The following is a 25551-nucleotide window of genomic DNA, read 5'->3' on the forward strand; positions in this document are numbered from 1 at the left end:
ATGTAGGGATCTGTCACATCCAGGTGTTGCTATCACAATACACTGTACACGATTGCTTCCACCTGAGAGTGTCAAAGCTCATTAAAAATAATCTACGAAAATAGCAACAGCTGTGGGAGCAAAGTGATTCTGTGCTGCTGGTGAGTGCCAGGGGTACCCTCACCAGAGCCAGCACCACAGCTCAGGAGTCTCCAGCTGCACAAAATGCTGCAGGAGTTGCCAGCAGTGGAGATCTGCAAGCAGAGTTTGGTGAATTGTGTCAGTCTGGAGGAACATTCCTTGGGTTTGGTACTACCATAGGTGTGAGAACCCAGAGCTGTGTGCCTGTGAGCCCTGTGCACAAGGTGCTGCCTGCACACCGGGCAGAGGTGGCTCTGGATTAGGCAGAATGGGAAGCCTGTCAGGACATAGCTTGACAAACCTGTTTGGGTGGAGTTCCCACTCGTGCATTCCCCACCACACAGCCTCCCCTCTTCCTCTCCATGCTGTCCCTGCATTGTGCCAGCACAGGGGTTTTGGTGTAGTCCCATGTTAAACAACCAGAAAACTGATTTCAGTTGGAAATGGTCCCCAGAGTACCTCAGGTACTCTGACCTGGTTCCCTGGTGCTGATGCATGAACAGTGTTAGAAGAGAGAGGATCCCAGCAGCAATGAGCAAGGAAAGAGTAAGGAATGGGTTCCCCAAGTCTTGCTTACTTAGGTGGTAGTTAAACTGCCCTTAACCCGGCTACCCAGGGCAAGGCTGCAATTGCAACTGGTGTGAAAAACCAGCAACAGATTTCTAGTAAGTTTTGTTTAAATGAACACAAGCGAGTGGAAGATACCAGGGAAGAAAGCAGCAGCTTTGCCACCTCGGGTGGCACGGAGATCACCGACAGGAAGTCAGCCTTCCCCTCTCGGGTTCCAAACCAGCATCTCTCAGAAACACACGAAGGACGGAACCTTTAACCCTGTGTTTGTGTTTGCAGCAGAGGGACTGGGATATTCCAGCTGCCCTTGCAAGGGGCAGAGCAGAGCCCACATGAACAGCTGTGACCTGTCTCAGCGCCCCTGGGGCTCTGGCAGCGCCGGGGCTGGTGCAGGACTAAGCCAAGAAGCGACAACGTTCCCTGCTTGCACGGCTCCTTGCTCACCGCTCTACTCGGGACAGCTCTTCCTTCAGAGCTTTGAAGTCCACAGTCAGCAAGTGCCAGCTGTTGCCATTCCTAAGCCTTGTGAGAGGACCAGTGAGGTGGGAAGCAATTGGGGGAGGGAAGGGAGAAATGAAAGGGGAGGAGAGTCCACATCTGAACTAGAGAAATTTTACTGACATCCATTCAGTTTCCTGCAGGGTCTCCTTCAGGGCCTTTTTCTGAGATCCAAGGGGTCTTGCAATTCACAGAGACATTCAGATGCAAGGTTGCCCTCTGGGACCTAAGGTATCTCCATACTCCTGGATAAGCACCACAAAGAGCACTCCCAGACTGCTATTGAAACATCAGCCAGGCGCTGCCACCGCAGAGAGTGACAAAAAGATGCTAATATAATTAACTACGAAGCCTCAGTACCCTCATTAACACATCTTTAGTGCCTAGATCTTTGAAAATCAGCTTTATAAAGTGACTGTCAGCTTTAATTCCTTATAAATTACCTCCTGTCACATCCCAGCACTGCAGCAAGTTCTCCAGGGCCCTGTGGATGCTGAAGACCTGAGGCTCTTAACGTGAGATGCAGCTACTCTGCAGTTATTAAAAGTGCAGGCTGTGGCATCAGCAGGGTCCTTCAGGCTACAGGGAGCAAAATGAAAACACCTTTATTTATCCAGGCTTTCATGGCTGGTACCATGAATAGGACAAGTTGCAGCCCATGAGAGGGACAAGGACAACAGGAAGGCAGGGATGAGACACCACAGATATGTCAGGAGCTGATAAAGGGATGCACAGAGCAACCACTTCTAGCCAGCCATGGTTACTGTGGGGTTCAATGAGCTCAGTTGTGTTGGCAGCACTGCAGAAGGGCAGCTGCCCTTCAAGCATGGTGTGCCAGCCTGTGCCCCCACTGCCAGGCCGAGGCAGTGGGCACACTGCTCCAGACTCAGCAGAAGTCTGCTGGCTGCCATGGCCAAAAGGAGAGGCACTGCCAGTCACTGCCCTGACAGCACCGCCTCTATCTGAGGTGGAGGCTCCCAGCTAGCACTGAGCTGGCAGCACCACAACAGGCAGGAAGGACGCCCTGAGCAGATTCTCTCACAGATGTCCCTCTTGCTGTGCCATGACTCCTGGCCCTGTGTCAGCTCTTGCCATTCCAACCCCCCCAGCATGGTGCCTGTGCCCCCACGGTGGTGGCTGATACCTGCCACGGAGCAGCTCCTCACTTCGGCTGCATTTGGCTCAACCCTTTGTCTGAGTGCCATCCATGAAGGAATGCAAACAGGGCAGTGCAAGGAATCGTGCCCACAGCATTGACTAAGGACCCTCCAGCTCTCCTCAGATCTATGCTTTGGAGGGAGAATACTGTTCTAGAACACTGTCATGGCTCTGGGTGTCACAGAACCTCAGCAATGAGGCAGCCTGACCTGAAAGTGAAGTTTTCAGAGTAAAAAGGGCACAGTACTTGCGGCACAGTGACAGAAACAGGTCAGAGGAAGTGCCTGAGCTCTGTACAAATGGCAATGGAGAAGCAATTCTCCAAAGGCTGAAGGATTCATGCAGCCTGAGGTAACTCAGAGTCCATGCAAGGAATTGAACCCTCACTAAGCTACTGAGCATCTGGCTGGCTCCACAGACACTGTGTCCTCAGCCCCAGGGAGCTGTGGTGACAGTGACCCTTACAGCTCTCCCTTAGGGCTCCTCCCCACACTGCTCCACCTCAGTCCTCTCTTGTTCCTTTGTTTTCTGATGCTGATTTGCTCCATTGTGTGCAAGTGAAAACTTTCAATACTTTTGTCCCCTGAAACACGGAGAAGGCAAAGCAGAGGTGAGCACTTTGATAACAGCAGCTGCTTCCAGGAGCCTTCTTACAGCCTCTCCCAGTAGTCACCGATTTCACCTCATTTCCACTCCACCCTGACTACTGCAAACCAGCAATATCCACACGTCTGATACTGCCACACCGGGAAGAAAGACAAGACTTGATGTAGTGAAATGCTGTTGATGTGCTGAAACCCAGCCCTTTTCGTGCCAGGGCTAAACTTAGCCTCGGTGTTCATCACGGAGTTGTTCCAGTGGAGTTACAATTAGAGAAGCAGAGCCAAGCACAGCCATGCCCTCAGCCACAACGCCGCAAGGACGCAGTGCCAGCAGCGGCTGCTCCGACACAGGCAGCACAGCCGCTCCCAGCTGTGCCCGCACCCAGGGCAGATGCCAGCTCTCCGGTGGTGCCGGTTGCCCGGGGAGGTGCCCAGCTGCGTGCAGCGAGCTCGGAGAGCGGCTGGAGTCACTCACACACGAACGGCCGTAATCCCCTCACCGAAACACGGCAGGGCAGACCCGAGGCAGCCACACGGTACACCGGGCGCTGCACGCCCGGAGCCGCCCCCTCTGCCACACTCTCCGGCAACCGCAGGTCCTGTGTGCCAACCACAGCGCCGCCACTCACACGTGTGCCGCCCGCACTGCTCTGCCCGCACCTCCTCCGGACGGTTCCGGAGCGCGGGTCCCGGCCTGTCTGCGAGCACAGTCGCGGTACGTTAGAGGCCCTCCGCGACGGCGGCCAGTAGCAACCACACGGACGCACCGTGTGCTGCCGGGCGCCAAGCATCACCCTTCTCTTCAGAAGCGCTTCCCTCGCAGCGCGGCCGTGTCCCCATCCCGGCCCTCCGCAGCCTCCCCCGCACGCGCTTTTGTCGTCCCCACCCAACACACCCCGGCGCCATCTTGACTCCTGGCAGCACCAGTGCCCTCCCGCCTGCTCTGCTACTCGTGCTCCCGGCGAGGAGGTGGGACCCGGTGGGGAGGCCGAAAGGGAAGGAGGAAGCCCCACCAGAACAGCAGCATTAACAAAGGTGCCGGCCCGTATCCCTCGCCCACAGCGGCATTCACAAAGGTGCCGACCCGTACTCCTCTCCCACGCGGTGCCGTTCCCGCCCACCACGGACGCTCCGTGCCCTTCCCCAACATGGCACCTACCCGGCGACGCCGTCGGTCGGACTGACGTCATCTCGCAGCACCTCCCCCGGCTTCCATGGGAACCCGCAGAGCGGGCGGTGGGAAATCGGCGGGCGAGGCCCCGTTCGCTGCCATGTTCACGGACGGGACGGCGCTGGGTGCCGACGTGAAGTCGTTGTGGAGGAGCGCACGGAGCACTCGCTGCGAGGCGGTAAGAAACCGCAAACCACCCTCGGGGCCTCGGCTCCACTTCGCGCTGTTATACCGCCGCGAGGGGCGGGGCGGGGCCGGGCCGGGCGTCAGTGCCGCGGCGAACTGCGCCTTCCCGCCTCTGGTCCTGCTGAAGGGGCGGCCGAACCTCGACTTGTACCTCCCGTGCTCGTCGGTAAGCCTTCTCAGGTCCCGCTGCTCCATCTCGGCTGCAATGGAGCCCTTCCCCGCTGGAAGTTGCATCCCGACTGGTTGCGTGGCGCACAGCCGGTGGCGGGTGGGCCCGCGGCGCCGGTGTCAGCCCGCTGCCTCTGCCGGTTGGCAGCCTTTTGCAGCCTATTGCTAATTTCGGCCCTTTATACAAACTGGCAAGCAAACACGTGCGGCTGCCACAAGAGGGTAGTTTGAGCGCTGATGGCTCAGCGCTTGCCGAAGTGTCTGTGTTCGCTGCTCGTCTGGGGGCTCCCTGCCTTTTGGCTTTCCCTCGGTCCACATTCCGAGCTGTAGAGCCTGACCTGACTGGCATTCGGACACCTCTGGCTCAGATCATACCGTGTGGCTCTCACAAATACATCACTGGAGGCACCTTGCTTTTACCCATGAACCAGAGCTGTGCAAAGTGCTTTAATGTCTCTATGAAAGGCTAGAAGGAGAAGGTGCTTTGGATATTTTGTACAGCACTTTAGTGTCTGTTTGGATTACAGGCTGTCTGTCTTCTTTCACTAGAAAAGCTGCCAGACTGGGAAAATCTCCACAGCAGAAGCTGCAGTGCAGTCCCATACCAGCCAAGATGCTGCTGTGCAGATGGATCAGAGGAGGAATGCTGCCCAGGGCTTCCAGCAAGAAGTCTATGTGGATGACACTGGCCTTCTCTCCTTCCTTCAGAGAGTGGAGGATACTGTTACCAAAGAGCTAAATAAGAACTGGAAAAGCCATGCCTTTGATGGCTTTGAAGTGAACTGGAGAGAGCAGAACAAAACAGTAAGCTTACGGAATTCAGATCCTTGTTCCTGCCCAAGCAGAGTTGGCTGTGGTGGCTCTCACAGGCTAGGTCTGTCTCTTTATGCTGTGGGTGTCCTTGCCAGATTGTAATAGTTGGATGTTAGGAGTTTTTCTTTCCTCCAGCTCTCTCCTTTGCTCAGTTCTTCCTGCTAGTGACTGTGTCGCAGCAGCTCTGTGAGAAGGAAGCCTGCAGTTGATGTAGTCTTAGCTGCAGCTTTGAGCAGCCTGGTTAGAGCATGGTAGCCTGGCACGTACCTAGGAGCAGCTGCAGGCAGGAGCTGCAGCAGATTGTATCTGCTCAAAGAGGGGAGCAGCGTGTGGCAGGGTACAGTGGTGCTGTAGTTTTCAAGCCACTTCTTGTGAAGATTTGTGAGTCCCAGACTGCCCTGGGGTGCTGTAAACCCTCACTGCATGGAGTTGCAGAGCTGTGCAGCTGACTGTGAGTGACAGTTGGGCAGGGACATGTGCTGGACAGGCTTTCCCAGTAGGAATCCAACAACTTTTTCACAGGTGTCTCTGCTGCTTGGGCAGAGGGAAGCCAGTGGTGGGACCCTGAGGGCATGTGCAGGGGTGTGGACATCTCATTTGCCTGTGTTAGGAGATGATTGCCCTGGAGCTGGTCTCTTGCAGGTGCTGTGCCTGCACAGGCTCTCGTACCCAGAGGCCCAGCAGCAGAAACTGCAGGTTACCAGCGTCTCGTGGAACGCGACAGGAGCTGTTCTTGCCTGCTCCTATGGCCAGTGAGTGTCTGCAGGGACTGAGAGCACCGTTGGGGGTCACCTGAGGGCTCAGCCTGCCTCAGTGCTATGCATGTTTGCTGTCTCTGCAGTAGTGACCTAGACACCCACCCCTTCTGCAAAGGAAATAAGTCATAGTCAAAGAATCAAAATCTCAGAGCAGTCTTAAATTACAGCTTTTGTTTCTTCCTCCCTGGAAGGGGACACTGGCACTTGTACTGATCTGTTTCTGGATAAATTCTGTTTGGAAAGGAAATGTGAAGGGCAGATGCCCTTGCAAGTGCACAGGGGTGAGGTCTGGCAGTGTGCTCATTGTCACTAAAGGTCATGGTGGTCAGTGTGGCTCTTTGCACCCTTGGAGAATCTGGCCCCCACTCAGGCAGGTGCCTGCTGCCCTGGACACCTGCTGATAAAGCTAAAGATTTCTGAAACAAGAGCAAACCATCAAATCTAAGGAGTCTCTGCAGCAGCCTCTCCTTTCTGTGTCCTGCTGCTGCCCTCAGTCCCTTCTTCATGCTGCCCTGTATGAAAAGCCCCAGCACAAAGGGTGTCCATGAATGCACAGGGAAGAGTCAAGCAGGGCAGACTGGTCTGTGTCTTGCTCCCTCTGCACTCCACTGCCAGTTCAGATCAGAATGTGGTTCTCTGTGGCTGCCCTTGGAGCAGTGAATTGTCTGAGATTCAGTGGCTGCAGTGTGTCCTGCAGAGCACTGAGGCATCCTGCACATGCACGGTCCTGCAGAAGAGTTTTCCCTCCTCGGTTTTCCTTTAAGCCACAAAGCAGCAGGTTTGGTGGCTCATGAGGCACCCCAGAGCTCTGCTGGACTGGGACTGTCTGCAGGACAAAGAAGGCAAGATGTGGCTTCCTCTTCTCCAGCTTGGAAGATGGGGATTGGAGCACAGCAAAGTCCTACGTTTGCACCTGGAACCTGGAGCGGAGAGGGCTGAACCCACAGCACCCAGACCTTGTGGTGGATGTTCCCAGCTCCATCATGTCCCTGGCTTTCCACCCCTCCCAGCCATCACTGCTAGCTGGTAGGTTGCTCTCACCTCAGAGCATGATAGAAATGTCCCCTTAGTTCTGCCAGCTTGGATCAGGTTTTGTCTCTCAGCTCTGTCTGAGATTTATCACAGTAGTTACAGTGTATGCAGCTCCTCAGGCTGAGAAAGGCAGCTCAGCAGCAGCTGCACTCTTGCTGCTTTTCTAGTGCCATCTCTGTGTGCATCCCCTCCTCAGGGAGATGGAGAAGGCAGCCTAGCTCTGGGTGTCCATGGGTATGGCAGGAGCACTGTGCTCCTGTACACCAGAGCTGCTGGGCCCAGGTACAGCTGCCAGTCCTTGGCAGTTGGCAGGCCCACTTCCAGCATCTGGGCATTTGTACCCAGCTGTGAGCCCTTCTGTGATCTTTGTCCTTGCAGGTGGCCTTTTCAGTGGGGAGCTGCTGGTGTGGGACACCAGCAGAACAGAAGACCCTGTGGTCTGGAGGACAGGGATGACAGATGACACTCACACTGAACCTGTCTATCAGGTAATACAACATCCACAGTGGGCTGCTGTGACATGGCAGCAGTTGTGGCCTGTCTTGTTGGCTGATTTGTCCCCAGATCAGGCTCCTGAGCAGGCTTTTGCTGAATTTGAGTTCTTGCTGTGTGAGATGGGCAGAGCAGGCCTGTGCCCTGCTGTTCACTGATGCAGCTAACAAGACTTGTGGCTGTGTAAAACCAAGTGGCAAAGTGTTCCTGATCTGTGGCTGGAAGCTGAACGCTGTGCTCAGAGCACAGCCTGCTCTGGCTTCCTGATGGCTTCTCTCCTTCTGGGGATCTGTGGCTCAGGGCACTTTGAGCAGTATCTCTTCTGAAGGTCAGGGAGATGCTGCTGTTGGAGGCTGCATGCTGTGAACACCACGTCTCAGGAGTCATGGTAGGGGAAGCCCAGCCCCTGCAGCACAAGATTCAGTCCCAGACACCCAATACACGTTCTGTCCTGGCAGCTACTTCTGCGATCCAGCTCACAGCAGGGACTGGTTGGGATCCAGGGTTCCTGGCTGCTGCCTGGCTCTGCCCACACATGGTCCTGGCAGGACAGGGGGCTGCAGGATGCTGAGTGGGGGCCTGGCAGCTGTGGGAGTTTCCTTTTGATGAGCTCCTGCTGTTCGGGACAGGTCAGCTGGGTGCCTGACGGCCAGCGGTGGAGCTGCCCACGGCTGTGGAGCGCAGCGCTGGACGGGAAGGTGCTGTCGTGGCAGGAGCAGGAGGGGCGCCTGGCCCTGGCCGGGGGCTTCACCCTGGGGGCGTCACAGCTCCCACGCAGGGCCGAGCTGAGGAAGGTGAGGCCGGCAGCTGTGACAGGAACTATCTGGAGCCCACGGGGCAGGAAAAGCCGCTCTAGGCATCCATACTGATCCCTAGCTCTGTTCCCACTCCAGAATCCCCCCTGGCAGCCTGCAGCTCGCCTGGCTGCCCCCAGCTCACAGCAGCTTTGTCTCTCTCTGGCAGCTGGCCCGGGGCAAGGCAGCAGTGGGTGTCACTTCCCTCTCCTTCTCGCCCTTGGATCCCTGCGTGTTTGTGGTGGGTGTGGAAGGTGGCTCCCCGCTCAAGTGCTCCACGACCACAGTGTCCTGCTGGGCCCCCGCCGAGCTCGCCTTCGCCCCGCACGCGGGGCCTGTCTACTCCGTCAGCTGCTCCCCCTTTCACAGGTGAGTCTGCAGGCAGTGCCTGCCTCTGGCCAGGCACTTTGCAAGTGGCCCCCAGTGGGCTTGTGTGCAAGCTCCAAAACAGGCTGCCCTGGCTCTGGAGACTCGCTCAAGAGACTGCCCCTTGGCTCTGCCCACGCTGCCCCCTGCACGTGGACACAATGCCAGTGACACAAAAGAGCATCTGAGGGCAGGCCACCATGGAAGATTGGCAGCTTACTGAGCTCAGCCCAGCCTTTAATGGCAAAAGGGATTTGAAGACAAGGGGGAAGGGCTGAGAAAGCCATTTACTGACCAGTGCTGAAGGGAGCTGCCCCAGGTTAAATGAGCTCCCAGCCCTGCCCCTGCTGACCTACCATGAGCCATGGGAAAGGCCCCAGGCCACAGCTTCTGTGGCACTTGATGACAGCTCAGGTTTGCATTTCACTTGCCTGAGACAAGCAGAGCTCTGACAATGCCTGGCTGTAACTCAGCAGTTCTTGGGCAGCCCTACCCCACAGCCTACCACTAAGGCTCTGTGGCTGTAAACCCTCATTAAATTTAATTGAGGACAGTACAAAGCTCTCCTCAAACAAGAGGAGCCCTTCAAGCCAGATTAGAACTTGGAACTCCCTGCTCTAGACTTGTGCAGAGCACCAACACTGCCCAAGATTGTGCTGCTGTAGTGAATTTTGTTCTTCACAACAAAGCCAGTATTTTTAACTTATTTCCTCCAGGAACCTCTTTCTGAGCTGTGGAACTGATGGCCAAGTGCACCTGCACTCCATGCTGCAGCCCCAGCCCCTCCTATCCCTGCAGCTGTCCCAGCAGTACCTCTTCTGCGTGCGCTGGTCCCCAGCCCGACCACTGCTCTTTGCTGCTGCAGCTGGGGAAGGTGAGTGGCAGCCTGCACTCAGAGCAGGGCTGTGCTGGTCATGAACTGGTACAGGGCAGTGACCCAGGGAGCACAGCAACCATGGCTGCACTGTGCACATAGTGACATGAGGCATTTCTAACCAGCAAGGCTTCAGGCCCTCACTGTCCTCCTCTGCTACCTTTACTGCTGTTGCCGCTCAGGGATGTAATAGGGTCAGATTCTTGTGGCTAATACTCATCCAGCAGCCTTGGTTTTGCCATCTTCTTCCAGAGCTAACAATTTAAAACAAGAACTGCCCTAGAAAACTGCCCAAACCTTTTCTGAGGTAAGGCATGGAGATTCCACAGCATTTGGCAAGTTGTTTTCAGGCCTGGCAGCAGCGGTGACAGCTCAGGGGAAAGGAGAAATGGGTTACAAAGAGCAGCTGAGGTGCAGAACAATGGACACTCACCTGCTGCTACCTACCAAATGGTTCTGATTGCAGGAGTTGTGCACCTGTTTGACCTGGGGAAGAGCTCCCAGAAGCCTGCTGCGTCCATGGAGCAGGCGGTGGGGCAAGGCCCTGTGCACTGCCTGGAGTTCAACTGCAGGCAGCCGCAGCTCCTGGCAGCTGGAGATGCCACCGGCATGGTCAGAGTCTGGCAGCTGAGCTCTGACTTCACTGAGCAGGGAGCCAGGGAACTGAAGCACCTGGAGCAGCTAGCAAGCGAGACCAGGGGCTGAGGCCAAGCCTCCAGGAGCTGGTCACTTGTCTCTGAGTGCTGGCCAGGAGCAGCTGGAGGCTCACCCAGCTCAGTGAGCTCTGTTCTTAGCCATTAAATACCAGGGGCTGTGGTTCAACCAGGAACTTTATTGAAGCACACTGCAAGGTATTTGTTTTCCCAAAGTTTCAAGCTAAGCAGTTTAAGGTTACATCATGAAGTACCATAGATTACTGTAGAGCGCACAGACACATGCAGAGCTGCAGTCAGAGGGGAGCCTGTTCCTTGCCCTTCCTGGCACTGGGTGCAGTCAGTTCACGAAGAGCGAGCGTGTGAACTCAACGTAGTCATAGGCAGAGGGCAGCTCCCTGCCCTTGCCGTCCATATAGGGCTTCATGTGGGAAATGCAATAGTCAGCCTGCTCCCTGGTCAGGTTCTGGAAGACACAGAGAGGGGCAGCTGCAGCTGGGTACCGACCAGCAGCTCTCCCATCCCCAGGGCTTAGGGAGAGGCTGGAGCAGCACAACTGTGCCCAGCATGGGAACGCTCCAGCAGCTGGCACCTGGTGGTTAGAGGCTGGGAGGTACCACCTGAGCTTTCTGTCACCAGAGAGAGGACAGCAGGGAACAGGTGCAGCTGCAGGGGCTCAGGCAGGAGCAACCTGTGCTGCAGGTGTGCAGTCTCTGAGCCTTTGCATTGCTGCTGGAGAGACATCTCCCTTTGCTCTCCAGGTGATGAATGCAGAGCTGGGACTCTGAGGAGAGGCAAAGTCAGTGCCCTCCCTTCCCAGGCTCTGACCAGCTTCCTTAGCAGCTGGCAGCTCTTCTTCTGCCATGAAAGCAGCTGGGCAGGGCTGTCAGCATCATCTCTGCCTTTGCTGCAGAGGACACCCTGGGCAGGTTCAGAACTGACTCCAGTGCTGTGCCATGACCTCCAAGTAGTCAGTGCTGGTCTTTGGCAATGGCCTCCCCTGCTCCTTCCCAGTGCTCACCTGGTAGAGCTCCTCCTTGGTCACGTAGGGCTTCCCCTCGGAGCTGAGGGCGCGGAAGGCGCTCTCGATCTCCTCACTGGACTTGACGTTCTCGGTTTCCCTGCTGATCATGAAGGCCATATACTCCTGCAGCGAGACGTGCCCATCCCTGTGGGGAGACCTCTGTGAGCACAGCTGCAGGCCCTCTGCACAGGGGCTGCAACTTCTCCAGAGGAGCAGAGGTCCACACCAGGTCACTTAAATGATTCCTTCTCACCTCCCTGCTCTTGTAAAGGAAGTGCTGTGGAAGCAGCCACAGCTCTCCATGACAGAAGCACAGCTCTCAGCACCTGAGAGTCCTTCCAGCCACCTGCCACACAGCATTTGGTGACAGAAGAATAAAAGGTGCAGTTCCTGTACCTGTTGGGATCTACGGTGTCAAGAATGGACTCAAACTCAGGGTCTGGCTCCCCTTCTTCAACCATAGGCAGGTCATAGCCGAGGGAGCGCAAGCAAGACTTGAACTCCTGGTGGTTGAGTCGCCCAGACTTGTCCTTGTCAAAGTGCCTGGGAAAATAAAACCAAGCCCCCACTGGTACCTGCCAGCTGCTGAGCACTGAAAGCTACCAAGGGGGCTGGAAACAAGAAAGGATGACAGGCAGCCCCCGTCCTGGACACAGGAGCCTGGGTCAGCCTGGCACAGCTCTCTCTCACACACACAAGAAGTAAGCAGGAGTTCTTTGCTTAAAAAGATCCCAACAAGGGCTGTGCTCCCAGCTGGCATTCATTGGCACTGCCAGCTCCTACCACCCTGTGCCCAGAGGGAGGTGCCCAGGAGAAGCTCTGGCATGGCTGAGCCAGCAGCAGGGGTCCCTGGCAGGGAGCAGAGCCGCTCAGCAGACACGAGGCAGGGAGCAAAGGAGCCACACACAGGTCAGAGAATGCCACAGGCCAGAGCCATCACCATGGCAGCAATCTCAGGAGCATTGCTGGCAGCCTTCCCCTGCACTCACTTGAACATCATGCTGAACTCCTTCAGGGCCTCCTCTGTGACTCCAGTCGTGTTTCTGGAAAGGAAGAAACAAAGCTTGAGAGCAGTTCCTAACCTCAGAGCTCTGCTGGAGTCCACCTGCCCCAAGCCAGGTCTGCATCAGGAGGTGAGGCCAAGTGAGCAATCCACACAGTCAGTCTGAGATCTCATCACTGCTAATGGCAATAGCAGCTACTTCCAAACCTGTCCCCTTCATCCCTCTGAGGAGAGCCAGAGGGTGGCTGTGGTTTAGAAGCTCACTACACCCATCAGAGCACAAGACATGGGCACTGGCATGGACTCTGCAGGGGGTCTTCTCACATGAGCAGTTGTGGCTGCTGCCTTTCCCCCCAGCCACAACTGCAGTGTGCAGGGCACTACCGAGCCTGGATCTGCTGCTCCAGGTTGTGCTGCATCCTCATCCCCAGCTGGTCCAGCTGGTCCCACTGCTGTGCCAGCCCCACAGTGCTGTGCTCAGTGTATTTGTTGTCCAGGATGAGAGCCTCTTCCATGGCAGCTCCAAGGTCCTCAATCTTCTTCAGCTGGCTGCGCATCGCTCGGATCTCCTGGTGCTTGCGCTGTGGGAGGCAGTGACAGAGAGGAGATTAAGGTCAGCAAAAAAATCCTGAGCAGAACAGAGGCTAGCAAGGGAGGAAGGGTTTGACTCGTCTGCTGGGACTACATGCATGTTCTGGGAGCTGTGAAAGAGCATCCACAGCATCCTCCTTTTGCACCATTGCAAACCAGCAGGGCTTGCAAAACCTTGACACAAAGCCCCAGATAGGGAACACGCTGAGAGTATCCCGGCCCCTCCTGCAGGACCAGGACAGCACCGCTGGGTATGACCAGATCCATAACAGAGAGCCCCAAAAGTCTCCTTGGTACTCCAAAGATGTAAAATCCATTAGGATTTTGCCATCTCCACTCCCACCCCATGTTCCCAGGTCAGCAGCTGGGAAAGATCCTTCAGCAGAAGGGAGGCAAACTTTGCTTACTTTGGTAGCTTCCAGCTGTGACTCCAGAGTTCCTGACTCCTCTACCATACAGGACCTAAAAACAGAGCCACAATGAGAAAATGCCCTGAGCCCAGGAAGGTAGCAGCTGGGGCTTGAAATTAACTCCTTCCTTGCAATAAAGGAGACTGCTCTCCCCTGGGTGTTTCAGCACTGTGTGGGCTTGTTCTGCCTCACCCCATTACAGGCTGAGAGGTCCACATCTGGTTTGTCCTTAGTTGTCTGTGCAGTTAATTTCTAGCCCCACTGAAAGGCAACACAACCAGCAGCAGCCACACACCATGCCAGCCACACAGTGCCCACTCCACCTTAGGAGCCAGGGCAGACCCCCCATGCCCAGCACACACACACCAGGGGGTGACTCTGGAGAGGGGCTCGAGTCAGCAAGGGGCAGGAGCTTACAGAGATGTTACATGGGCATCAAGGAGGGAGTTTAGAAGTAATCTTAACCTGGCACAGTCTCTGCAGGGAACTGCAGGCCTCTATTGGAGAGCAGTGGCTGGTGCACAGTTGCCTTTCCCACCCCACCTCTCCCATACTGTGCCCAGAGAAACCAAGGCACAGCCTCTTTGCCCAGCCTGGTTGCTTCTGGGCAGCATTTAAACATCACCACTGTGGTGGTGAGCTCCAAGATCTCCATCATGTGCACTAGCTGTGAAAGCCTTTACATGCTGCTGCTTTCACTCCAGAACCTAAGCCAGCTTTAAGCAGCAGCATCATTAAGAATCTGTCCTCCCAAGAGATGGTGACAGCTCCTCCTCAGCAGCCTGTGCACACACAGCAAGGGTGGGCTGGGCTGTCCTCTATTCTCTCTGCTGCTCAAGTCCCTACAAAGTCAAGGCCCTGTTTTTTAAGTCACCAAACTGAGCTTTCACCCCCACTACAGCCTATCCCTGCATGCTTCTGAGCTTGAGAGGGGCTTCCAAGAGCTGAGTCACTGCAGCAAGGAACACGTCAAACCTCTGGGTGCTTCACCAGAGGGCTGTGGCTCAGGTCCAGTGCGTGTCTGGGGAGGTGAAGTGCACACCCAAGACCCTGAGCAGGAAGCTGGTAACCAGCTGTGAAAAGAGTCAGCAGAGACACAAACCTCTGAGCTTCTCTAAGCCGTGAGAGTTAGTTGGAAAGAAGCAATGCCTGGAGTTAAAAGGTGCATTGGAAAACCAGGTGAGGCAAAAAAATAAGAGGAAAAAAAACCTTCCAGATAGATCATCCCCAACTTCATACTGATAGACACGAATGACCCGGCGGTAGGCTATGCTAGGCAAAGGAAAGAGAGCAGGTGAGTGCCAGGGGCAGGAAGAGAACAGAGCAGAGAACACCCCCAGCCTGCAGTGGAGCCACGCTCCAGCCAGCAGCACTTTGCAGCAAGCACAAGCAGGTATTGAACGAGGGGAAAAGACCCTGCTGCTGGCTGCACACACACAAACCCTCTGCTGTTATTTGTGCCAGTCTCAGGAGGAGCTGAGCCTGGCACTTCACTCATCTGCAGGTTCTTTAAGGACAGAGCACAGGGGCAGCCATGGCACCCTGCAAGGCATGGGACATACAGCTCAGCTCTAGAGCCTCTGCCTGCCCTCCTGCCAAGGGGTACAGGACAGCCAGCACCTCCCAGCTCCATCCCCTCAGGCACAACGAGGAACAAACTCTGCCAGGCAGCTCAGCAACCCTCTGGTGATTTGCTCCCCAAAAGAGCCTGGATGGTGACCCCCAGCTCTGCCTGCCACCATGGGCACCAGCGCTGAGCCATGGCACTGCCCCACAGCAGGGCTCCAGGAAAGCCCTGCCCAGTTCCACAGCAAACCCGAGGCAGGTCACTACCTGCCAGAAGGAGCAGCACGCACAGCCTGTTGCAGAGCCAGCAGCAGCAGCTACCTGTGGGGAGCCCCTCCTGAGCCCCCCTCTTTGATCTCCAGAAGCTAGAGGAGCTCCTCAGAGAGCTAGGCCCTGTCTGCTCCCCAGCCCTCAGCCCCAGGCTCTGCTCACTCCACAGCACTTTACAGCAGGGCTCATGAGGAAGCCTCCCTGGTGCTGCAGCCTTTGCATGAAGAAATGTAAATGGACACTCTGAGAGGGCTGGCAGGGTGCAGACTGTTAACGATCTGATTATTTCTTTTCCACTTCTTGACAAATACCAGATGCATCCTCACCAGGAGCTGTCCCCATGGCCTGGCACCTGCCCCTGAGGTACTGACAAAGCCAGGCCAGTTCTGGGCTCAGGCTGGAAGGTTTTATTGTCTCCTGCCAAGGACACAATCTTTGAGGAGTGGTTCTGCAGCAGATCAAACACAGACAACTTTTGTTTGTGTAATAAAAGAGCCTTAGGAGAAATAATTTCAGGAAAGCCTCTCTGCAGCAATCTTCCCTTCTCCCTACAGAAGCAGTCAGTACTTTGGAGCTTTAATTGTTCTGGGAACAGTTAGGGTGGAAAAGTTGATTTCAGTACCAAGTCTCTGCTGGAAAGCCAGGACTGACAGCTGTTTTCCAGAGGCAGCCTGTTCCATGTTCTCACACAACTCACCAGATGAACAATCCTCAGAGAAAGCAAGAGCCAAAGTTAGGACCAGCAAGGCCTGCCCATGATGAATTGCTTCTGCCCTTGGTCTGGGAATTGTTAGTTCTCACTGTTTTCTACCTAGCCCACTCCAAACCCTGTTCCCTGTGCAACTCAGCCAGATATTGCTCTTTCCAAGGACAAGGAGGCTGAAGCAGTGGGGACAGCACCGCAGAGCATACTTTGAAGGTATAAAATTCAATACGAACCCATCTAGCAGGTAAGTCCTGGGGAATGTGAAGATCCAAACATCAGGCAGCAGGACAGAGACAAGACAGTAAGAGGGACAGAGATTTGGGTGGGAAGCAAACGTCAAAAGGTTAAAACCATATTTCATTGTTTCATGAAGACACACAGAGAACTATTTGCGAACAGAGAGAGAAGACCACGGGAACCTGAGCATGGAACTCACCTCCTGATACCACAAGCCAGGGGCAGAGCTGCAGCCCTGCCTGAGCACAGCTGGGGATGTGCTCTCCAGCTCCCTGCAACTCCCCACCTTCAGATCAGTTATTTCTAATGCAGCTGTTAAATCTCTGCCCCCTCTCTCTAGGCAAGGACACCAGACAGCACCCCAGGGGAGTTATCACAAACTGTTCTTAAGCTGGTTTGCAGCTTCTCTGTCTATGGAAGCTCCAGGGACATTTCCAATCCCCACTGTTCAGTGCAGAGGGAGGTTAACAGAAAGCCACCAGCACTTCAGAGTCTGCCTCAAGCCATTTGTTACCCACCCCTCACATGTGCTGCAGACTAGTTCAGGAATCACTGAGAAGTGAAGCCCTGGATAACTGCAATTACTGCAGGACAAATGAATCCAGAAGCAGGAACATTTCTGGAGCCACAGGGATCCCTCCAACCCCAGCTGCAGGAAACCAGCAAGCCCCAAGGAACTGTTTTTAGCAGGAGACATTTACAACCCAGACCAAAGAGATGGAGGATGGACACAAATATCAGCTGAGGAATTCTCTAGGGGCACTTCCTAGGCAGATAAACTCTACCTGGTCTCCTGGATCCACTGGTGGAAGGCGTTGGCGTGCTGGGCAAACTCCTGCCGCAGTTTGTCATTTTCCTCCTGCCTTCGCTGCTCCTTCTGCAGCTCCAGCTCCCGCTCCTGGCAAGGGCACAGAACACACCTCAGAGGGCTCTGACTGCCCTGCAACTGCCAGCACCAGCTGTGAGCCCCAGCCCAGCTGAGGCTCACAACCAGACTGAGCACCTAAGTGTCCTGCTGTCTAGACAGCCAAGAAGATGACACAGGGGAGACCACAAACGGAACACCAGGAAAGCAACCCACAACAGCACAGGTTTACAGCTGGTGGAAGTTCTGCTCTCACAAGTTTTGAGGCATTTCCCTCTAAGGCAGTGACAAAGTCTGGTACTAGTTAGCTTGGAGGACAACCTCCAGGGAGGGCTTGGGAGATTGTAAACCACATAAAGGGCCTCTCTGACTTGCCTTGATAATTTTCTGCAGGTTCCTCCAGGTTTCTTCGAGAGCCTCCATAGTAAACCATGTGTAAGGGTTGGAGGCCACCCGGAAGCTCTTGATCTGGCGATCCAGCTCTGCCAGCTGGTTGAAGTCAGCCTGGGCAGAGCTCAGGGAGGAACGGAAGGCATCATGAGCTTCCCGCAGTGCTTTGATCTCTTCCAGTGAGTTGCAGCGCACAGGGTCAGTCAAATCCTCCTCAGCATTCTCGAACCAACTGTTAAAGGCTGATGCCTTCTTTGCAAAAGTCAGGAACAGATCCTCCACCTGGAGAAAGGAAACATTCCAGGTCAGCTCTACAGTAAGGCAAGCAGCCTGTGAGAGCTGAGCTGAACCAACACCTCTGAGTTTGCCTTCAGCACTTCTCTCTGGAGAGCATCTCACAAACTCTCACCAGTCTCCAGGACCTGCACAGCAGCAGCTGCCAATGCAACAGCTGCAGAGCTGTAAGTGCTGTATAATTTGGATTTTCCCCAGTGAGAGTTTGGTAGCCTTGTGGCTTGGCCACTTACCTTTCTGAAGTGCTCCTGAGCTTCCAAGAGTTTCTTTTTCCTGGCAGCAGAGTTGGCAAGCAGCTGGTTCCAGCGCTTCATCAGTGCTGCATGCCGAGCCTCAATGGCCTTTGACTGGATGTGTTTGGCTGCCAGAAGCTGGTCCTTCAGAGCAGTGATGTTTGCAATTCCCTCCTGCTGGAAGGCCTGAAGCCCAGCATCAAAAGTTTCCTGAAGCATTGAAAGAAAACCAAAGTTTTGGGTTGTATTTTGATGTAACCATTCCAATCTCCTGTGTACATTTCAAACATATCCACCAGATTCTTCTGGACTGGAGAAGAATCCACTTGGAGAAGACTTCACCTCTCCACTACTTCTGGGGTGGAAGCTGCACTAGCACCGACCTGCTTGGTGAGCAGTGTCTGCACAGAGGAGAGGTCACGCCCGTAGTCGTCTGTCTTCAGGCTGTTCTCCTTCTCACCTGGAAACAGAGCAGAGCCAAGGAAATGGCCATGTCTGTGCCTCAACCATTCTCCCTGCTCTCAGCCAGGTTACCCCCAGAGCATCAATCAGGCACAGCACTGCTGATTGCTTTAGGTTTAGACCTGCTCATGACCACAGCCAAGCGAGATGTCATCCGAGGTCTTTTGACCTGAAGGAGCATTTTTGTGTCCCTGTGAGTTCCACGCTCCAGGACTTACCTATCCATGACTCCACCACATCTGCTTTCCAGTTGAACTGGAGGAAGGCAGAATTCTCATCCAGTTTGGCTTTCCTCTGAGCTGCTGCTTTCTCCAGATCTGACACCTTCCCTCTGAGACCCATCATCTTGGCAGTGATGTTCTCCTCATGGTGATTGTTCTGCATGGCAGAAGAACAGAAGAGCACATCCCATAAGCTTAAGGGCTTCCAAGGCACCCAGCAAGCTGGTGCAGAAGCAGGGCTTCAGCTGTCCAAGAAACAGCTTTGAAAGCAGCTAAGAGACACAAAGAGTGAGAGCTCTCTAGAGAATGCCTTTCACATGGAAGTGACCAGGGCGGCCCTGGCTCACCTTTTTGATGAGCTCCTCCCCGTTGGCACAGACGTCGTTCACCCTGTCCTTGTGCACAGTGAAATCAGTCTCGAAGGCTTCGTGCTTCTTCAGCAGGCCCTGAAGCAGGACACAGGCACTTGTAGAGTCATTTCTCACCACGGGTTAGAAACAAATCAAACCCAATGACTTCTTGTTCTAAAGCCAACACAGCCTTCTGACACACTGCCAGGCTCAGCTGCCTGTCACAGCCTCCTGTTTCCCTGTGGCCAAGGGACACTGCTCTCGCTTCCCAAGACTTCAGCCAGGACTGCCCAGAGGACAGGGGGTGCAGAGCTGCACCACACTGCAGGTTATTTCCTCAGGAGCAGCAGACTGGGGATGCTTTTCTAAACTTGATTTTGTTTCCAGTGTAGGCTTTTAAAATTCCCAGCAACAACCTGTTAGCTGGGAAGTCAGCTAAAGGAAAAGTTCTTGAAACTCTAATCAGTAGCACCACCACAAGGACAATAGAGATCTGACAACCTTCTCCATACCTGGATGGCTGCAAGGGTGTCCCCATAATCCTCACTGGCCACCAGTGTCATCTTTTCATTGATCCAGGCTTCTTCTTCCTCAACATTTGCTACAAACTGCTGGTACTCCAGAGACTCCTCCAGACGCTGTCCCCTGCATGGGAAAGGGAAGGTGAAAGTCACTGCTGATAAAAACCCAAATTACAGCAGGAGACCTCAGAACATAGAGAGGCTGAACTCTGCACACAGACTGTCCACACCCTGCTTCTCTCATCAGGATGCAGGGCTTGCAGCTCTAGCATTGCACCAGGCCACAAAGCCTGCAGCTACTGAAGTGTCAAGCAGGACTCATTTCTCCCAACAGCATCCTGGTAGTGGAATCAGATCAGTTAATTTCAAATCTCTGGTTTGTAACTGGAGCAAGAAAAGGCCAACCACAGCACAGCTCAGCAGGAGACTCCTGCTACTAAGGACCATCACCACTGGAACTCCTCCCTGCCCTCCTAGAGCCTGTCACATGTGCAATACCACTGTGTTGCTAATGACAGCCCCAACCCCTGAAACTCAGCAGTAGTCACTGTGAGTCTAACACTGGTTGTTGCAGACCCATGCCTCACACACCTAGCAGCTGCCAGCTGCTTCAGCTCCTTCCAGTGATCCACAAACTGAGACAGCCTCTGCTGGATCTCCTCCTTCCCAATTGTGTTGTCATCTGATAGCTTCTTGCCAGTGTCCAGAACACCCTGCAGAGCAGCACAAAGTCAGAGCAGCATCTCCTGCTCTCCCCTTGTGCATCCCCCTGGCTCTGGTTCTGACTGTCCCATTTGCCACAGAGCAGTGGGAAGCTCACTGCAGGGGTCAGTGCCAGGCAGGGAGGTTACCTGGATGGCAGGCTCGTGGGCAGCCAGCTCTGCTTCCAAGCGCTTGTGCTTCTTCCTGAGGTTCTGCACCCCGGTCAGGTCTCTGCCGTAGTCCTCGGAGCTAACCAGCAGCTTCTTCTCTCTGAGTTCAAGGAAAAAAGGCAGAACCTGAGCAGTGCTCCTCTAAGCCAGTGTTACAAGAAGAAGAATGAGTGCAGGTAATCAGTGCTCCTCATAGCATGAAAATCTTGGATATTAGGATTGCATCCTTGAGTTACCAGCAAACAGCAGCTGGCTCCTGGCAGCATTTTCAGGGGTGGGATGCTGGGGAAAGAACTAAGGGAACAGAGGGGCTATCACCTCTCCATGAAGGACAGAGCCTCTCTGTGCTGTTTTCCAAGGGGATAGAAGCCTTTTGTGAAGTTTACCTTCTGCTGCCCAGTCCTAGGGACATGACAAAAGAAGGGCTCTAACTAGAATTGATTTCCCTCAGGCTCACTTCTTTGCCCCCTCCCACAGCTGGCCAGCACAACAGCATCAGCCTGGAAGGGAGCTGAGAATTCTTTTTGGGAATGTTCCCCAAAAGAATGGAGTCAGCTCTGAGCTACCTGGCCCAGCTCTACACAGCAGTGCTTTTCAGTGCAGAGCTTCCCATCTTGTGCTTTGGCCAAAGAAAGCTGCAGCTACGGAGCCACTCCCAAGCTGCTGCTGAAGGCATCTGGAAGAGTTTCCCCTGACTGGAGGGCAGAGGGGACCCCTTGCAGACCCCTGCTCGGGAAGAAGGCACAACACAAGGCCCCCAGCTGCCAGGCACACACTTGATCCAGGACTCCTCATCATCCATGTCCCTGAAGAACTGGTGCAGGCGGTGGGACTCGTTGAGCTTCGCCCTGCGTGCCGCAGCCATGCCCTTGATGCGCTGGAAGCGACCATTGATGGCCTCACGCTTGTCCTTCACTTGCGAGGTGTCGAAGGCACTGCTGGTCATCAAGCTGTCAGCTTGGCTGTTCAGGTCCTTTAGGCGGTCCTGGGGACATGGGGAAATGCTGTGAGCTGCCTGCACCTCCCCTGTGCTTGTGCTCAGCTGCTGCTGCAAGTGCACTGCTCCAGCAGGGCTTGCTGGTCACTGGGGATTCTCCTCCAGCAGCAGCAGGGAAGGCAATACCTCATGAGCTGATATGTCAGCCTCCAGCAGCTGGTGCTTCTTCAGAAGGTTGTTAACTGATGCCAAGTCTTTCCCATAATCTTCAGATGCCAACAAAGCCTCCACCTGGAAGTGGGGAAGGAAAAAGGGCATGGAGGAGGAGCTGTTTTCACAAAGCCATTGACAAAACGTCTTTAAAAAACTGCAAGTGAAATCTCTCCTCAGATTTCTACAGGGAGGATGATCCTTTGCCTCCACACCTGCTTGAGCCCTAGCAGATGTTCTGCAGAGATGCTCCTTCTCACCTTACTGTTTATAAGTAAGAGCAAAAAGCTTCGACAAGATTAAGTCACAATAAAGATTTGTTCAGACTAAATCAAGACTGGCAAAGGTGGAATCCAGCATCAGCAAAGGGCATCTAGAATTGGACCCCCCCAAGTCCTACAGGTAAATAATCCCCATCCCAGCTACCTCTGAGAGCCAGAAATCAAAGTCCTTGATCCCGGTATTGAAGTTCTGTTGCTTGTTTGCTTCTTTCAGTTTCTGACTCTTCTCTGCTGACTTCTGCACCAGGAACTGCCACTGGTCAGCCAGGGCAGCCAGCCGAGCCTAGGGGAGAGACAGGAGCACTGCAGAGCGGAAGCAGCCTCTGATGGGTGCAAACCCAGAGCTTGCTGCAAGCTTGGCTGTGGACTGCAGGTGTGCAGATGCCATAGTCCCTGCCTCCTGCTACCCAGCTGCCACCAGCTGCACTCCCACAGCCTGGTCACGGGGCTGGGAAACTTCTCACCCACAAGAAGGCAGCAGAAAGAATGCCCTGATCCTTGCTGCAAAGGGAGAGTTTCTGCAGAGCCAGGCTTACTCCTGGGTCCCCTGCTCCCTCAGTCAGTCCAAGGGGGGCTGGTGCCCACCTTGACGGCATCCTCGCTGCCAGCGCAGGCGCCCCTCTGGATCAGGGAGTTCCCCATGTCGATGACGCCACGGATGCGCTCAGCGTTGGCGTGCAGCTCCGCCTCGAAGGCTTGGTGCTTTTGGTGCTTGCTCTGGACACAGCGAGAGGAAGGTTACAGCCTAGCCCAAGTACTCGGTTGTTCTCATGGGCTGAGAGCACAGCACAGAGGTCTGGCTGTAGCCTAAGGAGGGTCCCTCTCGGCAGGGACACCCCCGGCTCACTCTGACAGGGTCTGGCCAGGCTCTGACCAAACAGCACTGAGCTGGGTGCAGCTCTCAGCATCTTCTGCACTTCACTGAGCCTGGGATCCTTGCACTGACCTCAGCTGTTACTGAAGTGAAGCTTTCTCATGTTCCCCTCTGAAAGGCAGCAGCTGCACACACCCTGGTGCAGCAGATCATCCTCCTTTCTGCTCTGACCACCCCCTGTCCATGTCCTGCCCCTCTCCCACCCCATTTCCCCTAATTTTTCCATCTTCTTGCCCCTTCTTCTGTCCCCCCTGCCACCCCAATTTCTATTTTCTTTCCCAATCTCTGCTGCAGCTACCTGCTTTCTGCACAGCTTTGGTATTAGTCACCCAAAGCCCCATTGTACAGTAAATAATGAATTAACCCAAGCCCTCTTCACCCAGAACTGAATTAGTCACAATTCCCCTCTGCTGCGTGGAGAGCACCATGAGAACAACAGGAGCCTTGCTGTGGGAGGCAGTGTGCAGCTCTCAGCTACACACCACCCCTCTACCAGCAAGGGGACAAGAGCACAACAGTGACAAGACAGAATTCACAGGGATGGGCTGAAAATGCCACTGCACATGGGGATGCAGTGTCCTGGGAGGGTGGGATGAAAGGAGGCATTAGGCTGAAAATGAAGGATGGGAAATACTCCAGAGCTGGCATAAGATATTCTGCATGAACTGCTTGATTTTGGAAGCTTCCATCCTGCCTGCTTCCAGGCCACCTTTACCAACATCTCCAAGTCAAGTGAAAAGCTGCCCGTTTCCTATCTCTGTACAACTGCCACAACAGCAAACCCCAGACAAACCCTAATGCTAATTATTATTATTTTAATTAAAAACATGTACCAGAAGCTCCAGTGACAAAGAAGGACTCTTCCATCTCTTAGTCACTTTCCCCTTTGTTTTCTCTCCTGTATATCCTCATTTTTACTCCACTGCTTGGATTCCTACAGGTCCTGTTAGCTTCCCATCTGCACAGATTCTTTTTCTGGAGTGTTCTTTATGCTACTGCCACTAAGCCACCCAGGGCTGTCATTTAACTGGATCCTCCCTCTTCAGCATTTGCCTCTACAAACAAGCTCACAAAGCTGGCATTAAGCCATGTATTAAACCATCACCACTGAGGAGCCAGACAGGAGGATGCCAAGCCCAGCAGCCCAGTTTCTGCAAAAAGGGGGACCGGAACCCATTTTCCTGTGGGCTAACTTCTGAACCACTCCTAGATTCCCTCAGTAGCACCACAAATAAAACAGCTCATGCAGAACACCTGCAAAACAAAGAACTGATGGTGCTGCACAGGCATTACCAGAAGCCACACCCAGGACATGAAGATCAGCAGCAGCTGGACCTGCACCAGGTCAGCAACTAAGAAAGAACAAAGCAACTGCAGGAGCTGATGGATGGAGCGAGACTGCAGCCAGGCCCTGTGCTCACACGCAAGATAGACAGAGAAAAGCTCACATACCAGGGCTAGTCCAAACTACTTACCAGCAGTTTGGAAAGCTACAAAACAGATTGAGAGAAGGAGTTGAGTGCATTCATACTACTTCATAAACCAGTACTAAAACACAAGAGGTAACTTCAATGGTTCCTTAATACTGAGAAATAAAAGAGACTTCACATTTCAGAACAGGAGGCAGGGATGAGACCCAAGAACTCCATTTCCTTATGTGATGACCTAGATGCTGGCAGACAGGCAGAAAGGCTGCTCAGGGCTTTCTGCAGGCAACTTGCTTCTGCAGATATCACACCTCATTAATTATATGCATCAGTAATTGCCAAGTGAGCTCTATTTTGGGTCTCCTTTCATGCATAATGCAACTTCCATTTCCCCCTTGTTAACCAGAGACCATGTCCAACACAGTGCATTATTCTTTTGTTCCTGAGCCTGTTCTTCAAACCGGAGCATGCTTTGCAAGGCTGAAGATTATACTTTGAGTTCTAAGCTGAGAACCACATTCACCTGGATATTTGTGGGGTCCTTATAGGACTCATCACTGGCAGTTTGGAGCTTCTCACTGATCCAAGCTTCTATTTCATCCACATCACGACTGAACTGCTGGAGTGTCTGGGATTCTCCCAGCTTGGATCTCTTCTCAATCATCTGAGCCTTCAGACGGAGCCACCTGCATGCAGTTCAGCACAGATGCTGAGTGAGAGCCTAGGGTTGCACTCGGCATCACCTGTTGCCCAGGAGCATCCTCCTGCAGGGGTTCTCTGCAGCCCCCACCGAGGCAGCACTGACCTGTCCAGAACCTCATTCCGCCTGCTGGCAATGACTCCCTTTGCATAGTGATCAGCAGAGATCAGCTGGTCAGCAAACGACTGCAGGACAGCAATTTTCTCTTCCTGTGCAAACAGAAGCCAGGAATCAGCAATGAGCAGGCTCTGGAATGGAATTTTTTTAGCTTTTGTTCCTTCTTTACATATACAACAGTGTCAGTGTGACTGTGAAGGAAGCCTGACTTCTGCAGGACTCCACAGTTCAGCTTCTGGACACCTTCCACCTGTGGCACTGAGGAAAAACCATTTTTTGAACTGTAAGCTACAGCAGTTCAAGCAGGCAGCTTTCTGTCATGAGCAGCTAGACACAGACCTCCTTCTGCTGCAGGGAAAGGAAGGACCCCACAAGGTTTCAAAGCAGTAAGAGTTACACAGCTGCTTGCCACTGCTTGTAGGCAGCAAAATCCATCCCTATCTGCATGACCCCTGAGCCCCTACAGCAGACTACAAATGGCTGAATATTTAGAACCAAACTTCAGCCAGCTAGGGCAGCAACTTCTTCTGCTACCAATCTGCACAAAAGTGCAGCTGTTTACCCGTCACAGCCACACTCCTCACCTGGACATTGATTGCCTTATCAAAGTCCTCATGCTTCTTGATGAGTGCCTCCACACTGTCCAAGGAGTCTCCTTTGTCTTCTGTGTTCAGGAAAGCCTCTCGGGCTGCCATCCAGTTTTCAGCTTGTTCACAGTCTCGATGAAACAGCTGG

The 25551-nt window shown here is 54.0% G+C and overlaps 2 protein-coding genes across 15 annotated transcripts in view; one reads left to right on the forward strand and one right to left on the reverse strand.

Moving 5' to 3' along the window:
• The first annotated feature begins 4162 nt into the window (after positions 1-4162).
• Positions 4163-10307, forward strand: DYNC2I2 (dynein 2 intermediate chain 2). Its single transcript, XM_054393409.1, has 9 exons — positions 4163-4297; positions 5023-5277; positions 5929-6038; positions 6892-7070; positions 7455-7564; positions 8198-8362; positions 8532-8731; positions 9445-9602; positions 10069-10307. The coding sequence occupies exons 1-9, from the start codon at positions 4163-4165 to the stop codon at positions 10305-10307; spliced, it is 1551 nt and encodes a 516-aa protein (XP_054249384.1).
• Positions 10308-10420: 113 nt separating this feature from the next.
• The window catches only part of SPTAN1 (spectrin alpha, non-erythrocytic 1), a 44146-nt gene continuing 29015 nt past the window's right edge, over positions 10421-25551 (reverse strand). For 13 of the 14 annotated variants that reach the window (XM_054393565.1, XM_054393572.1, XM_054393574.1 and 10 more), the window contains 23 exons: positions 25401-25547; positions 24805-24908; positions 24523-24685; positions 22284-22415; positions 21844-21981; positions 21394-21498; positions 21047-21255; positions 20250-20370; positions 19990-20111; positions 19390-19522; positions 18875-18973; positions 18525-18684; positions 18228-18304; positions 17845-18054; positions 17303-17599; positions 16848-16960; positions 16059-16076; positions 13281-13335; positions 12667-12863; positions 12269-12322; positions 11676-11822; positions 11277-11424; positions 10421-10721 (listed from right to left, as the gene is read on the reverse strand). In XM_054393565.1, coding sequence (XP_054249540.1) covers positions 10596-10721; positions 11277-11424; positions 11676-11822; positions 12269-12322; positions 12667-12863; positions 13281-13335; positions 16059-16076; positions 16848-16960; positions 17303-17599; positions 17845-18054; positions 18228-18304; positions 18525-18684; positions 18875-18973; positions 19390-19522; positions 19990-20111; positions 20250-20370; positions 21047-21255; positions 21394-21498; positions 21844-21981; positions 22284-22415; positions 24523-24685; positions 24805-24908; positions 25401-25547 — 3075 coding nt within the window. In that variant the 3' untranslated portion in view covers positions 10421-10595. The remainder of the gene's footprint in view (positions 10722-11276; positions 11425-11675; positions 11823-12268; positions 12323-12666; positions 12864-13280; positions 13336-16058; positions 16077-16847; positions 16961-17302; positions 17600-17844; positions 18055-18227; positions 18305-18524; positions 18685-18874; positions 18974-19389; positions 19523-19989; positions 20112-20249; positions 20371-21046; positions 21256-21393; positions 21499-21843; positions 21982-22283; positions 22416-24522; positions 24686-24804; positions 24909-25400; positions 25548-25551) is intronic. The other variant, XM_054393570.1, reaches the window with a different exon arrangement.

Source organism: Indicator indicator, chromosome 28 (genome assembly GCF_027791375.1).
Source record: "Indicator indicator isolate 239-I01 chromosome 28, UM_Iind_1.1, whole genome shotgun sequence".
NCBI lineage: Eukaryota > Metazoa > Chordata > Aves > Piciformes > Indicatoridae > Indicator > Indicator indicator.